The 16,062-nt window shown below is 44.2% G+C and overlaps 1 protein-coding gene across 1 annotated transcript in view; it reads left to right on the top strand.

Annotated features, from left to right (window-relative positions):
- Positions 1–332: 332 nt before the first annotated feature.
- Positions 333–16,062, top strand: part of LOC139171788 (ectonucleotide pyrophosphatase/phosphodiesterase family member 7-like) — a 28,801-nt gene continuing 13,071 nt past the window's right edge. The window contains exons 1-2 of the mRNA XM_070760221.1: positions 333–588; positions 8,704–8,849. Coding sequence (XP_070616322.1) covers positions 333–588; positions 8,704–8,849 — 402 coding nt within the window. The remainder of the gene's footprint in view (positions 589–8,703; positions 8,850–16,062) is intronic.

Genomic DNA, 16,062 nt, shown 5'->3' with positions numbered 1-16,062 from the left:
TTCTATCACCGCCACCTCAAATAATTAATCGCCGAATGGTTGCATCCCAAAAGTTCAGCATCAACAAATAATACGATTTTCCTTCCTCCTTTTATTTTCCCATGGCTCCAATCTGCAAAATCTTAAAAGACAAGATTATCTTTAATTGGCTCACTCTTCTTCCTCCTGTGATATCAGATATGATATCACAATGGTGACACAGCAATGGCTAATCTTATCTAAGGCTGAGTTCGTGCTGATAAAAATTCATCTTTTACAACCAGGCGAGAGTAGAAAAGCAGAAGGACAATTGAACAACAAACCTTCTCGCCACTGCAAGCTGGAGCAACACAATGAAGGCACAAAACATCCTGGCTCTCAATTTGTTCCTCATAGCTGGTGTGGTCTGCTACCCAGCTGTCCAGAAGGAGAAGACAGCAGGTGGCCACAAACTCCTCCTGATCTCCTTCGATGGCTTCCGATGGAATTACGATCAGGACGTAGATACTCCCCACATGGATGACTTGGTTAAAAAAGGAGTGAAAGCAAAATACGTCACCCCTCCCTTTGTGACCATGACTTCACCTTCTCATTTTACAATCATCACAGGTAAGGGCACCCTGTATTGTTTTGTTTTCAGACCTACCTATTTTCTGGAGAACGTTCCCTAGAGGTTGATGAGTCCAAGTCAGTTGCAAAGTTCTCAGGGACCGCCTTCTGCTGCACAAATCCCGGTGACCAGTTAGGTCCCACAGGGTGGGCCTTCTCCAGGTCCCGTCAACTAAACAATATCGTTTGGCAGGACCCAGGGGAAGAGCCTTCTCTGTGGCGGCCCCAGCCCTCTGGAACCAACTCCCCCCAGAGATTAGAATTTCCCCCACCCTCCTTGCCTTTCGTAAGCTTCTTAAAACCCACCTCTGCTGCCAGGCATGGGGGAACTGAGATATTCTTTCCCCCTAGGCCTTTACAATTTTATGCATGGTATGTTTGTATGTATGTTTGGTTTTATAATAAGGGTTTTTTAGTTGTTTTAGTATTGGATTGTTACATGCTGTTTTTATTACTGTTGTATGCCGCCCCGAGAGAGGCGGCATACAAATCCAATAAATAAATAAAATAAATAAATAAATAAATAAAGTTCTTCTTCAGTTTCTGAAGTCTGAAGGGATGTTTATGAAAAACTAGAGGTGGGTTCCTCTCGGTTCAAACCAGTTCGCCCAAACTGGTAGCGACCCACTGGTGACGTCGCAATGATGTCACAGAACTGGTTCGGTCAGTGCTGGTGCATGGTTGCCACCATCATTTTTTTTCTTCAACTTTTTTTCAGGATTTTTAAAAAATTTATTTTCTGAAATTTTTTCTGGGCTTTTTCTTCTTCTACGCATGTGCAGAAGCTAAGTTTCTTGCATGCATCACCATCTTGTTCTCAGCTTTGGGGAGGGATATTTTAAATTTTTTTTGCCCACTATGCATGTACGTGCACACCCGAGTCGTAGGAGGAAGTGAACTGGCAGCGAGGTAAGTTGGAACCCAGCACTGATACTTTGGTCAGGATCAAGGTGGTACAAAACAATCAGGCTTGCAAAATTTTGTTGCTGTAGCCAGTAATGGGGAGCCAAAATTTTTACTGCCACACTATGGGTATGGCTTATTTTGTGGGTGTGGCTTGATGGTAATGTGACTGGGTAGGAGTGGCTTGCCAGCCATGTGACCAGGTGGGAGTGGCTTGAATGATCATGATTAACAGATGATCAGAAGCCCTCAACTTACAACCTCACCAGTGTCGCTCTCTGGGGTGACAATTTGCTTCGTGTTTCACACGCTCACCTTCCTGGGTTGCCTCTCCTGCCTCAGGCTGGGTAGTTAGGGAAAAGGGTGCCGATCAGCTGTTGAGAAAAGAGGGGGGAGGAAATGGGCCCCCTGCAACTCCTGCCGGTGCTGGTTTCCCTGCTGCTTTCTGAGGAAGAGGAGGAGGATGGGGGAATAAGCAGCAGGAGCTGGGCACACAGATTCATTTCTGCCGGTGGAACTATGTTCCACCCCGTCCTGCCTGCTGCCCACCCCTGGCTGTAGCTGATATCAATAAAAGTAATTTTAGCCATCCTGTATACAGTAGTTGATTTTTGGGTCTGTACCTAGTGGAATGATAGCAATAGCAAGAGCACTTAGTCATATATACCACTTTACAATGCTTTTACAGCCCTCTCTAAGCAGTTTACAGGTTCAGCCTCTTGCCCCCAACAATGTGGGTCCTCATTTGACCCACCTCGTAAGGAGGGAAGGCTCAGTCAACCTTGAGCCAATGGTGAGATTCGATCTGCCAAATTGCAGGCATGTAGCAGTCAGCAGAATTAACTATTGTACTGGATTTTAACCACTGCAGCCCCACAGCTCTGCAATCAATGCAGAAGGAAGGATGGACCATCATTTAATCAATCTGCAGGTTTAAGTTCTGTTAAAAAACAACAAGAAGACCACCTTAACCAGCCCATATAGAGAGTAAGGAAGATGCCCTGGATGGAAATGTGTAAAAAATGCTTCCTATGTAAAAAAAGAAAAGAAAGAATGTAGTGGGGGTTTTTTTAATTCTAGAAAAATAAGATAACATCTGGAAGTGGCTTAAGTAGACATCTAATTTATTGCATTATATGAAGAAGGAAGAAGTGCATCACTGTCAAATTAGCCACATTCTGTTCTTATATTAATCTCAGTTAAAGTAATTCAGTGTTCCTTTGGAGTTGATTCCTGGTTTGGGCCCACCTTTTAGGGCTGATATAATATGCTAAACCAAAACCACGAACATGCATCCTATACATTCATATAATGTGTGAAACCAGCATAATCATTATAGCCAGTAATGGGCAGCCAAATTTTTTACTGCCACACTGTGGGTGTGGCTTATTTTGTGAATGTAACTTAATGGTCATGTGACCAGGTGAGAGTGGCTTGAATGAACATCATCGTTCAAGTGAACTGTTAAGACCTTGACTTACAACCTTAGAAGTGTCGCTCGCTGGGGTGACAAATTGCTTCGCATTTCCCGCGCTCTCCTTCCTGGGTTGCCCCACCACCACCTCCGGCTGGGTAGCTAGGCGAACGGGTGCTGCCAGAAGCATAAATGCTGCCAGCGCCGCTTCCATCCATGCCTTCCGCTTGCACCTCAGGCGGGAGGTGGCTGTGTGAGGCTGGAAGAGAGCCGGGCAGGAGAGAGGGAAGCTTGTCCGAGGCCAGGAAGGAGGAAAGAGGAAAAAAGAAAGGAGCGCAGACACAGCAGCAGCAGCAGCAGCAGGAGAAAAAAGGAGAGCTGAGCCGAGATCAGTAATCCAGGAAGTGACAGCCGCCGATCAGCTGGAGCTGCGCACGCATCTTCATTTCCGCCGCTGGAATTGCGTTCCACCCCGTCCTGCCTGCTGCCCACCCCTGATTATAGCCAGTTGTGGGCTGCTGCCAGTTTGGGCGAACCGTTATTTCTGATGATCAGCTGGCTCTGCCGACCTGCCCCCTGCACTATCTTGTCCTATATTTCCCTCTTTCTGGCTCAGCTGATTCACACACCACAGCTGATTTCTGCACCTCCACTATTCTACTTACTGGGGCTGCCTTAGAAGGTAACCAGCTGAGCTTCAAACTGCTGTATTTTGAACATTGCAATCCAGCGGTTGTTAAACTGGTTACATCCCACCACTGATTATAGCCAACAAAAAGTAGAACATTTGTTCTTTCTCTAAATGTTTACAGTAAAAAAAATCATTTTCCATATTTTCCTTAGGGACAATTTGCGAAAAATTGAGAATCTTCCCCCCCCTCCTTTAAGGCTGACTAAGTTCAAGACAGCTCTAAAAATCTGTAATGCAATTATATGTTTATATGTGTTCATTATTTACTGGAAATTAATTAAAGCAGACAGGCGATATGCTCATATGCTTACAAGTTGTTCAACAGGTTTTAATTAATATTCCTCATTAGAAAGAATTTCCCATAAAGTAAATGCATTATTAAGATAATGATTTAATTAGTATTTGAATGTGATTGGTTAGAAAGGGCAACATTTGCACCTAATTAATTCTAGGGTATAATTTAGTGAGGCTAAAATAAAAGTGGAGGTTAGCAAGTATTTTGCTTTTCTTGGTGGGAGGGGGAAAGGAAGCCCAGAGGATTTTCAGATTTGCCCAACCCAAAAATCACTTTAAATCTTAATAACCAAACAGAATGATCTAAATCACTCTAAACATTGAGCAACAAATGAATGGATGAATGAATGAATCAATCAATCAATCAAATAATCAATCAATACAGTTATTTACTGTACTCGTTATTAATTAGTTCAATGAATACCAAAAATAATAAGAACCAAAAAGATTTCCCCCATCAGGAATAATATGGTAAGTCACAAGACAGCCAACACTGACATGTTCTAGCGTGTGTTGAGTACCAACCACAAATGATGAATACCGGGATAAAATTTTCATGTCAAAATGCATTGAGTACCAAATTCAATGAGTTTCAAAGCAATTGAAACTGCTTTTATTACTATTACTATTACTATTATTATTAATTAGATTTGTATGCCGCACTTCTCCGAAGACTCGGAGACCACTATACACATATAGTAGACAAACTGCTGTGGAATAGAAAACATAATTATCCTAGTCACTTAAATAAGAATAATTATGCTCAACCAATTGCCCAATTGCCCAAAATGATAAGGGGACTAGAAACCAAGACATACAAAGAGAGATTACAGGAACTGGGCATGGATAGCCTTGAGAAAAGAAGAGTGAGAGGGGACATGATAGCAGTCTACAGATACTTGAGGGGTTGCCACAGAGAGGAGGGGGCCACACTATTCTCCACAGCACCAGAGGGCCAGATGAGGAACAATGGCTGGAAGCTGACGAAGGAGAGATTCAATCTGGAAATAAGGAAGAACTTCCTGATGGTCAGAGCGATCAACCAGTGGAACGGCCTGCCAGCGGAGGTTGTGAACGCCCCATCCCTCAACGTTTTCAAGAGGAGATTGGACTGCCATCTGGCTGGGGAGGTGTAGGATTTCCTGCTTGAGCAAGGGGTTGGACTTGATGGCTTGCAAGGTCCCTTTAAACTCAAATAATAAACAAATAAATAAACAAACAAACAAATAAATACATAAATAAATCAATAAATCAATAAACAAACACACAAATAAATAAATAAATAAATAAATGACTCTTATGAACTGGAGGAACATTTCATGATGGAATTGCCTGCTGGTATTTTAGAAGAATGAATGAATGAATATTATCAATGTCGCTGTTATCAACATCATTATCATCATCATCTCCTTTTAATGACCCCATAATCCTTTGTAGATAACTGCATAGAGCTAGCACAGTGTTTCAACAACCGGATGCCCTTCCCATGGCCAATGTGGAGTTTTGTTCACAGATATATGTTCAGTTTCCAGGGTTTTGATTTGTTGTTTAAATGGACCAACTGCATACTCCTAACTCATCATAAGAGGTATTGGATTTTTATTAATTTTGTAGATGTCTTTTTTAAATAATTAGATGTCTCACATATATTGTCTGCATTTACAATTTTGTACGCCGCCCAGAGTCGCTTCGAGAAGGGTGGCATAGGAGTCTGATTAATAGAGGAATAATAATAAATAAATAAATAAATTAGGTATGCCTCCCTGGAAAAGCTAAGAGGTTGACAATTTTATGAGATTGTCCTGAACTATATTCATGAGTAGACAAAGTATCAAGTAGCACCCAAAAATAGTTGAATACAAGGCTTAGCTGAATGTAGCTTCAGTATTGCTGGATGTGCTGTGTTCCTTCGTTCTTTAGAAGGTACTGTAGTTGATTTGCACACACAGTAGGTCATCTTGCAAGCCATTTGCAAGATACTTCTCAACTGCTTTAAGTAGGCCCCCAAGAAGACTTAATGCAGAAGACACTGATGTTGTGTGCGCCTCTATTAGTCGTATTGGCTCCCTTCCCTCATAATCAACACAAGCAACAGATGCTGGAGAATAGTCCCCGGAGAAGAAATCCTCCTTTTGTTCTCAATTGCTTAGAGGAGATGAGAGCTTTTCCCATTCATTTCTGAGTAAACATCTGCTCGCCAGGCAGTATCTGTTCAGGTTTTGTTGTCTTCTGGGTTTTTTTCTTCCAACCCTTGATGACAAAGACAGTTGAGTTCTAATGGCAGCTGCTTCCAGGTTTCAAGAAAGAATTTGTGGAGTCCAAGGTTGAAGAGCAAGCTAGGCTTCTGAAGGACAGTGTAGAAATCCATAGGGTACGTTGCGTTCTGAAGATGCCCCTGGACTATGGAGGTCTTCTCTCTCTCTCTTTCTTTCTCTAAGGGGCAAACTTTCCGTCCACTGTTCCATTTCTCTAGAACAGTGATGGCGAACCCTTTTTGCAGTGGAGGCGGAGTAACAGGCGGACACAAATAGTGGGTTAAAGGGGTCACTTTATTTATATATTTAATTAATTAATTAATGACCCGTAGAGGTGAAAAACTAGAACGGGGCGGAATCCCTATCAAAACCTTTCTAAGCAACTCTCGGGCGAAAGCTCCTTGCCCGGGCGAAGGGGACGGGGCTCTTCCCCCCTCCCCCCTCTCCCCCCTCCCCAAGCCACGCTGCTTGGTGTGTGGAACGGCTCGCTCCCAGTCTCTGGGAAGCCCCAAGGGCAACCCCCCTTCTTCACCCAGGCCGGCCCAGCCCTGTACTTCAGGTGAGCATACCGGCGCCTGCACGCCACTTGTGGGCAATCTTGCTCCCTCCCACAAGATTTCCCAGCTCTGCCCCAAAATGGTGGCGTCCTTGTACCCCAGTTCCACCGCAACTGCTGCCGACCCCAGGTAAGTGGCCAACGGTCCCTTGGTTTGCATGCCAAAAAGGGAGGTGTAGGGGTGGCGGTCATGTGCATAATTCCATGTGAGGCCCCCCCATGCATGCGTGCATCACACCACCAGTCCACTCCCGGCAGGTGATGGCAGGGCCATTTTGTGCTCTCCTCAGCCCTCAGAACCTTTCTCGGCACCTGGGAAGGCAAAATGGCTCTCCCCTCCAGAGGGGAGACCAGAAATGACCCATTTCCCAACTTATTTCTGGCCTCCAGAAGGTCTCGGGGTGGGGAGGACATTTCCACCCTCCCCAGACTCCTAGAAAGGCTCTGAAGCCCCGGGGAGCAAACAAAACAGAACAGAACTTCTGCTTCAACTGGAAACAACCATTGCTCCTTGTCTGGCTCTCTGGTGCTTTGCAAAATAATGTGTTCCCCTCCTCCCTGTGGCAGCCTCTCAAGTATTTGTAGACTGCTATCATGTCCCCCCCCCCCCGACCTCCTCTTTGCTAGACTATCCATGCCCAGTTCCTGCAACCTTTCCTTGTATGTTTTAATTTTTAGTCCCTTTATCATTCATGTTGCTCTCTTTCTATTTCTGGAAAAAGAGCTACAGTGGTACCTCACCTTAAGAACTTAATTCCTTCCGTGACGAAATTCTTAAGTAGAAACATTCTTAAGTAGAAGCAATTTTTCCCATAGGAATCAATGTAAAAGCAAATAATGCATGCAAATCCATTAGGAAAGAAATAAAAGCTCGGAATTTGGGTGGGAGGAAGAAGAGGAGGAGGAGACTCGCTGCTGAAGGAAGAAGGTAAGGTGAGGGAAATCAAAAAAATCCAAAACTTTAAAGCTTAAAAAAAAAGAGGGACTCTGAGGCAGCGAGGAGGAGCACGCGCCTCCCATACACCCAGCGCGAGGATGCCTCCCATACACTGCCTGCTGTTGCTGCTACCTGCTGCCTCTTCCTTCCCATGCTGAAAGGCTCCCCTCTCCTCTCTCTTCTCACTCACTTACTTTGTAGCTGGCGCCTTTCCTTCGCTGTGGTGACTCCTCAGCTGCCCAGAGTGAAGGGAGTGTTTCTTTTCTCTGGGCGCTGGCAGAGGTTTATTCCTTCTCCAAGTGCCCAGAGAAAAGAAAATGCTCTGTTAGCTCTGGGCTGCGAAAGCCTCCTTGAGCGCCACCGAAAAGCTCCTCTGGCAGCCCAGAAAAGCCCGAAATGGTCGGGATTAAAGGGGGAATGACAGGAAACTAGCCGGGCCTTCGTGCCGCTCTCTACGGAGAGGGGCGGTATATGAATGAATGAATGAATGAATGAATGAATGAATGAATGAATGAATGAATGAATGAATAAATAAATAAATAAATAAATAAATAAATAAATAAATAAATATATTTCCTGGGAGATTTTTCTGGGCTCGAGTTCTTAAGTAGATGTACCACTGTATTTTTGTTTCCAGCCTCCAGAGGACTTCCGGGGGGGAGGCTGTTTTCACCCTCCTGAGAGTCCTAGAAAGCTCTGGAGCTTGGGGAGAGCAAAAATCAGGCCTTCCCCCACCCCCTTCTGGAAGCTGAAAGCAGGCTGTTTCCTGAGTCCTAATGGGCCCAAAAGACCCAAAAATCAGCTGGCCTGAGCTCGTGGGCCTAACTACATGGCTCCGCATGCCACTTGTGGCACGCATGTCATAGGTTCGCCATCATGGCTCTAGACAGAGAAAAAACATGGACAGCTTCCTTTGCCTTCAACTGAAGCCCTGTTTCTTCAGCCACGCTTTGAAGTAGAGGTGTGATTTCCTTGCGTAGCTAGCGCAGATGACTGCTGCAGGACTGCTAGAAAACCTGTCTCTTTGCCACTTTTATTCATTTTCCCCTCATCTTGTTTTTCTAGGTCGCTGGATTGAAGATCACGGAGTCATTCATAATATGATGTTCAACACGTCAACTCTACGGAAGTACGGCTTTAAAGAAACCCAGAACAAGACCGAATGGTGGGACAATGGAGTTCTTCCCCTCTGGATCACAGCTCAAAATCAGGTAATGGATCCAATGGTCAACCTGGTTTGATTTCTACATGGCTGGGGAATTCTGGGAGTTGAAGTCCATCTACCTTAAACATACCAGGGTTGGGAATCACTGCCTTAAGCTGTGACCTAGTTACAGTTGGCTTTCTCAGCTCTATGCTTCATGCTTCAGGCAACCAACTGAAGCATCAACCACATTCCACAAACCACTATGGTTTGAAACAAAACAAAATTAAGCTACACAGTGGTTTAATGCAATGTGTCCAGTCTCAAGGTTTATGTTGTGCTATACAGTACTATGGGCTTGCCTTCCTTATTTCTTGGACTAGAAGATCTCCAAGGTCCCTTCCAATTCTATTATTCTATATTTTGTATTCTATGGTCCAAGGCAAACAGTTCTACTAAGCAGAGTTTATAAGGAATCCAATTTTGACAACCACTGTTGCTAACTTGTTGTAGACAGTGAGGAAAATTACATTTAATTTTTTAAATTTTTAAAAAGAGATAGGACAACCATTTGTCTGAAATGGTATGGTGGGGACTTCCTGACTGAGCAGGAGGTTAGACTAAAAGACCTCCAAGCTCCCTTCCAACTCTTGCTATTCTGTTATTCTGTGAATTGCCTTTATTTGTTACCTGAAGTCTGAAAAATCACTTAAATGCTCCTTTATAGCTTGGCTCTTTGCATATTTAAATCTGCTCTTTGCATATTTAAATCTGTGCCATTTAGAGTTGAACAGTGGAGTCAGATGTCACCCAAAGTTACTTTGAACAAGTAAGTGGAATAAATATGGTTTTATTTCATTTGATTTTCCACTAATGTATCAGTCTATCATTTTTCAGAGCATATTCCTCAGAAAGCATATTGCAGTCTTTAGCACAAGGCTAAGTAGGTCATCAGACATAGTGGCAGCCTAGAAAAACTTCAACTCCAAGAACAACTTCCTTCTCCTCCTCCTCCTCCTCTTCTTCTCAATTACTTACAGTCTTTCACTTAGCCACAGTGAACCTGGCAATGATTTTTTTTTTTGCCCTCACACAGGCGAAAGCGTGATGTTAATTCAAATGACACATGAAACAAGAATTTTTAAAAGCTCACGCAGCTTAAATCTAGCTTATGTCAAATTGAAAACCATCTTCATCCTGAGAAGCAGAAAGCTCGTAGATACAAAACACTTTAATTTGAATAAGCAAAGGATCCAGTGCAAAGAATGAGGATGGGGGATAGGGAATAGCATCAGAGAAAATCTACCAGCTGTCTCACTGCAAAACTTTTCAAGAACAATAAGAATCGTTGTGATAAAAGGAAGGAAGCAAATAATGTTCCCAGTAAAACTGATAATATTGCAAGTGTGTAGCTGCTAGTAAAGTTGATTATGTTAATAAAACAGGGAGGCAGGAACAGTAAATACTCTCTAGTTTCAACATAATTAGGTTGGATGGGAGTTTTATTAAATTGTTCGGTTGGAATGAAGAAAGGAAGGAAATCTCTCAGACTCAGATTTTGACTTAACAGAAAGTCAACAGTCTGCTCAATCTAAGGGGTAAACAAAGGGAATCCCAAAGACCCCAGACAAAGGATATAGAAAAAGAAAAGTCGGGAGGGACCTTGGAGGTCTTCTAGTCCACCCCCCTGCTCAAGCAGGATTCCCTATACCATTCTGGACAGATTCGATCTCTTCTTTAAATTGTGGAATACTGTAACCAATTTTGGTCCCCATAGTATAAAAAAAGGTGTTAAGACCTTGGAAAAAAATCAAAGAAGGGCAAATAAGATGATCAAAACTCTGAACTTTAAACCATATGAAGAACAGCAGCAGGATTTGGGCTTGGCTGTCTAAAAAAAGAAGAATGATAGCATATTCTAGTATTTGAATAGCTGCCGCAAAGAAGAGGGGGTCCAATTATTCTTCAAAGCACCAGAAGGGCAGGTCAAGAAATAATGGTTGGAAATTAACAAAGAGAGAAGTAACCTGGAATTAAGGCAAAACTTCCTAACAGTGAGGACAATTAATCAGTGGAACAGCTTGCCTCCAGAAATCATGGGCGCTCCATCTCTGGAAGTTTTAAAGAAGAGGCTAGACAGTCACTTATTTAAAATGGTAGGATCTCTTGCTTGAGCAGGGGGCTGGACTAGAAGACCTCCAAGGTCCCTTCCAACTCGTTGCTGTTTGTTTATTTATTTATTTAATATATTTTTTAATGCCACCCTTCTCCTTAGACTCAGGGCGGCTTACAACATGTTAGCAATAGCGCTTTTTAACAGAGCCAGCATATTTCCCCCACAATCCGGGTCCTCATTTTACCCACCACGGAAGGATGGAAGGCTGAGTCAACCTGATGCCTCAACCGTGATGAGATTTGAACCATTGACCTAAAGATCTACAGTGAGCTTCAGTAGCCTGCAGTACAGCACTCTACCTGCTGCGCCACCCCGGCTCTTATTCTATTCTATTCTATTCTATTCCAGACCATACCAGACCATTGTCCAATCTTTTCTTAAAAGCCTCTAGTGAGGTCGCACCCACAAGCCATTTCACTGATTGTTGCCGCTCACAGGAAATTTCTCCTTACTTCTAGGTTTGATCCCTCTTTGATAAGTTTCCATCCATTGCTTCTTGTACTGCCCTCAGGTGCTTTGGAGAATAGGCTGACCCACAGAAAGAGAGAGAGAGACAATTTTTAAAGGTTTTTTTAATTGAATTTTGAAACATAAAACATGAAAAAACAAAGACAAAAAATAAACAATGCACAATACACAAAAAATAAAAATTACAAAACATTTACATTCTTGAAATAAGGTTATTTTAAAATTCCTGTTTCTACATTCTCCCCTTTTATTTTACCTAATTGTTTTGTTTCCATCTTCTCCACTATATATTTATAAAATTTCCCCCATACGACATAATATTCATTTCCCTGTTTGTTCTGCAATTCTAGTGTAATTTACACCCCCATTTTTAATTATTCTACATCATAAAAGAGAGTTTATTTTGGAATTCTTTTCAACAAATTCTACATGCATGGATAAAATCTCCATTGCAAAAGATGGAACAGCCTACCCTTAAAAAAAAGAATTAAATTTAGACAAGAATATTTGAGCCGACAAGGAACTATTCCACCCTGCAAAATTCTATAAGGGTGCAGAGATATTAATGGCCCTGTACAATGATATCAGTATCCCTGCCAATCGGTGACATTTTAATGCTGAGAAAGTCAATGTTTTAAGAAGCAGTTGGCTGACCACTATTGTCCTACAACATCTCTTCAACCTCATAAAAAATACTGCTGGGGACAAAGATACGTTGTTGCTGTCTTCTGCTCATTACTGTTGGGAATCTCATCCTATAATTGCTCAAGCTTACATCTCACTTGTCCTCCTCCCAGCTCATAATTGTATACACCGCAGAAAAGATTGACCTATTTTATCCTACCAATAAACCTGGAAAGAAACTGACTACAGAGCTGACCACACACTTCAGTAGCATTCTTCTGGCTCCTTCTTCAATTATATGATTCAGGGATGGGCTTCAAAAATTCTAGCATGGTGTTCTTGGCCCGGTTGCTCAGTGGGCCTCCTGAACCACAGCATAGGGGGATTGCCCTCCCTTGGCTCCAGAGGTTTTGTTCGACCCTCCGGGAGAGCAAAAATGGCCTCCCCAGGCTGGAAATGGGCCCGCTTCCCAAACTTCCGGTAGGCCGAATTTTCACCCTCCTCGAGCCTCCACGCCAGGCGGGAGTTGCCGCTAACGGCATTACTGGTGCACTGCATGTGCAGCTTCAGGTCTCTGACGTGCGCACATGTACATCCCAGTGAGAGTTTGCTTATGCACATGGTCAGGAAGCAAGTCTCACAAGGGGATGTGCATGAGAGAGAGATTTTGGTATTTTTGTTGTCGCGCATGCACAAAAAACACCTCACCAAAATCTCACACATGCGTGTGTCACAAGATTTTATTATTATTTATTTATTATTTATTTATTAGATTTGTATGCCGCCCCTCTCCGTAGACTCGGGGCGGCTCACAACACAATAAAAACAGTTCCTAACAAATCTAATAATTTAAAATTTAAAATAGTTTTTAAAAAAACCATTTTTAAACAGACATACCTACAAACATACCATACATAAATTACATAAGCCCGGGGGAGATATCTCAATTCCCCCATACCTGACAACAAAGGTGGGTTTTAAGGAGTTTGCGAAAGGCAAGGAGGGTAGGGGCAGTTCTAATCTCTGGGGGCAGCTGGTTCCAGAGAGTCGGGGCCACCACAGAGAAGGCTCTTCCCCTGGGGCCCGCCAACCAGGGTGGCGCAGCAGGTAGAGTGCTGTACTGCAGGCCACTGAAGCTGACTTGTAGATCTGAAGGTCAGTTGTTCAAATCTCATCACCGGCTCAAGGTTGACTCAGCATTCCATCCTTCCGAGGTGGGTAAAATGAGGACCCGGATTGTGGGGGCAATAGCCTAGGTCTGTTAAAAAAAAATGCTATTGCTAACATGTTGTAAGCTGCCCTGAGTCTAAGGAGAAGGGCGACATAAAAATCGAATGAATGAATGAATGAATGAATGAATGAATGAATGAATGAATGAATGAATAAATAAATTGTTTAGTTGACGGGACCTGGAGAAGGCCAAGTCTGTGGGACCTAATCGGTCGCTGGGATTCGTGCAGCAGAAGGCGGTCTCGGAGATATTCTGGTCCGATGCCATGAAGGGCTTTATAGGTCATAACCAACACTTTGAATTGTGACCGGAAATTGATCGGCAACCAATGCAGACTGCGGAGTGTTGGTGTAACATGGGCATACCTGGGGAAGCCCATGACTGCTCTCACAGCTGCATTCTGCACGATCTGAAGTTTCCGAACACTTTTCAAAGGTAGCCCCATGTAGAGAGCGTTACAGTAGTTGAACCTCGATGAGGTTATGAGTGACTGTGAGCAGTGAGTCCCGGTCCAAATAGGGCCGCAACTGGTGCACCAGGTGAACCTGGGCAAACGCCCCCCTCGCCACAGCTGAAAGATGGTTCTCTAATGTGAGCTGTGGATCGAGGAGGACGCCCAAGTTGTGGACCCTCTCTGAGGGGGTCAATAATTCCCCCCCAGGGTGATGGACGGACAGATGGAATTGTCTTTGGGAGGCAAGACCCACAGCCACTCCGTCTTATCCGGGTTGAATTTGAGTCTGTTGACACCCATCCAGGCACCGGCACATCACTTCCACTGCTTCGTTGATTGGACATGGGGTGGAGATGTAAAGCTGGGTATCATCAGCGTACTGATGATACCTCACCCCATGCCCCTGGATGATCTCACACAGCGGTTTCATGTAGATATTGAATAGCAGGGGGGAGAGGACCGACCCCTGAGGCACCCCACAAGGGAGAGACCTTGGGGTCGACCTCTGACCCCCCACTAACACCGACTGAGACCGAACGGAGAGGTAGGAGGAGAACCACTGAAGAACAGTGCCTCCCACTCCCAACCCCTCCAGCCGGCGCAGAAGGATACCATGGTCGATGGTATCGAAAGCCACTGAGAGGTCAAGAAGCACCAGGACAGAGGATAAACCCCTGTCCCAGGCGCGCCAGAGATCATCCATCAACGCGATCAAAGCAGTTTCCATGCTGTAACTGGGCCTGAAATCCGACTGCTGGGGACCTAGATAATCGGCTTCTTCCAAGGACCGCTGGAGCTGGAGCACCACCACCTTCTCAACAACCTTTCCCATAAAGGGAAGGTTGGAGACTGGACGATAGTTGTTAAGTACGGCTGGGTCCAGGGAAGGCTTCTTGAGGAGGGGGCGCACAAACGCCTCTTTATAGGGTGATGGAAAAGACCCCCTCCCCAAGGAAGCGTTGACAATCTCCTGGACCCAGCTCCGTGTCACCTCCCTGCTGGCCGAAACCAGCCAGGAGGGACACGGATCCAGTAAGCAGGTGGAAGAACTCACAGCTCCAATGGCCTTGTCCACTTCATCAGGTGTTACCAGATCAAACTCTTCCCAGATAGGTGGACAAGTACGGGCCCCAGTCACCTCGACTGACTCGTTGTCAGACGACTCTGTTTTACAATTAGAGTCGAGGTCCGCCCGGATCCGAGCGATTTTATCAGTGAAAAATGTGTTAAAATCCTCGGCACTACTCTGTAAGGGCTCCCCAACTCCCCCCTGGTTAAGAAGGGAGCGGGTCACCCTAAACAGAGCGGCCGGGCGGGATTCTGCTGATGCAATCAAGGCGGCATGATAGGCGCATCTTGCCGCCTTGAGCACCACTTTGTAAGTCTTAATAAAAGCTCTTACAAGTGTTCGATCGGATTCAGACTTACTCTTCCTCCATCGCTTCTCTAGACGTCTCTTCTGGCGTTTTAACTCCCGGAGCCAATGTTCCCTCTAATTTTTTTTCGAGGTGGGCGTAAAAGTATAGTGTCTGAGCGGCAGTCCCCTTGGGACTGGGCGGCATAGAAGTACAAACAAACAAACAAACAAACAAATAAATAAATAAATAAATATAATAAACCCCTTCTTTTTTATTAAAATAAATTAATAATAAAACAAAACTAAACTCTATTACTATTAAAACTAAAACAACCAGCAAATCCAAAAACATAACTATTAATAAAAACAGGTGAGGGCTGGGGGCTTTTTCTCTGTTATTATTTAAGTGCTTTTACCATATGCTTTAAATCAAGAGTCACTTCTCTCTCTGTTTCTCTCTCTTTCCTGTCATTCTCTGCCTCAATCATTTTCTCATTTCTCTTCCACCCCCTTTTTTCTATCATTTCTCTCTGCCCCTCTCTTCCTTCCACTCCTCTCTCTCTCTTGCTTTCTTCCTCTCTCTCACTCTCTCTCACTCTCTTCCTTCCTCTCTCCTCTCTGTCACTCTTTCTTTCTTGCTGTCTCTCACTCTCTCTTCCTTCCTATCTTCTCTCTCTCTCTTTCTCTCTCTCTCCCTTCCTTTCTTTCCTTCTCTCTTCCTTCCAATTTTTTTTCCTTTCTCTCTCTTTTCCTTCCTTCCCCTCTTCCCTTCCCTCTTTCTCCCGCTCTCCCTTTATATTTATCTCTTCCTTCCTTCCTCTCTTCCTCCCTTTCTCTCTCCCTCTCGTTCACTTTTCTCTCCCTTCCTTCCATTCCTCCCTCCTTCTTTCCTCGCCTCTTTCCCTCCCTCTCTTTCCCTTCTTTGTCTCCATGTCTCCGGCTTTGCTGACCGGCACAAGGCTCAAGCCAG

The sequence above is a fragment of the Erythrolamprus reginae genome, chromosome 9, assembly GCF_031021105.1.
Source record: "Erythrolamprus reginae isolate rEryReg1 chromosome 9, rEryReg1.hap1, whole genome shotgun sequence".
NCBI classification, from domain to species: domain Eukaryota; kingdom Metazoa; phylum Chordata; class Lepidosauria; order Squamata; family Dipsadidae; genus Erythrolamprus; species Erythrolamprus reginae.
Note: the sequence above shows the minus strand (reverse complement) of the source record. Positions and strands in the feature narration are given on the sequence as shown.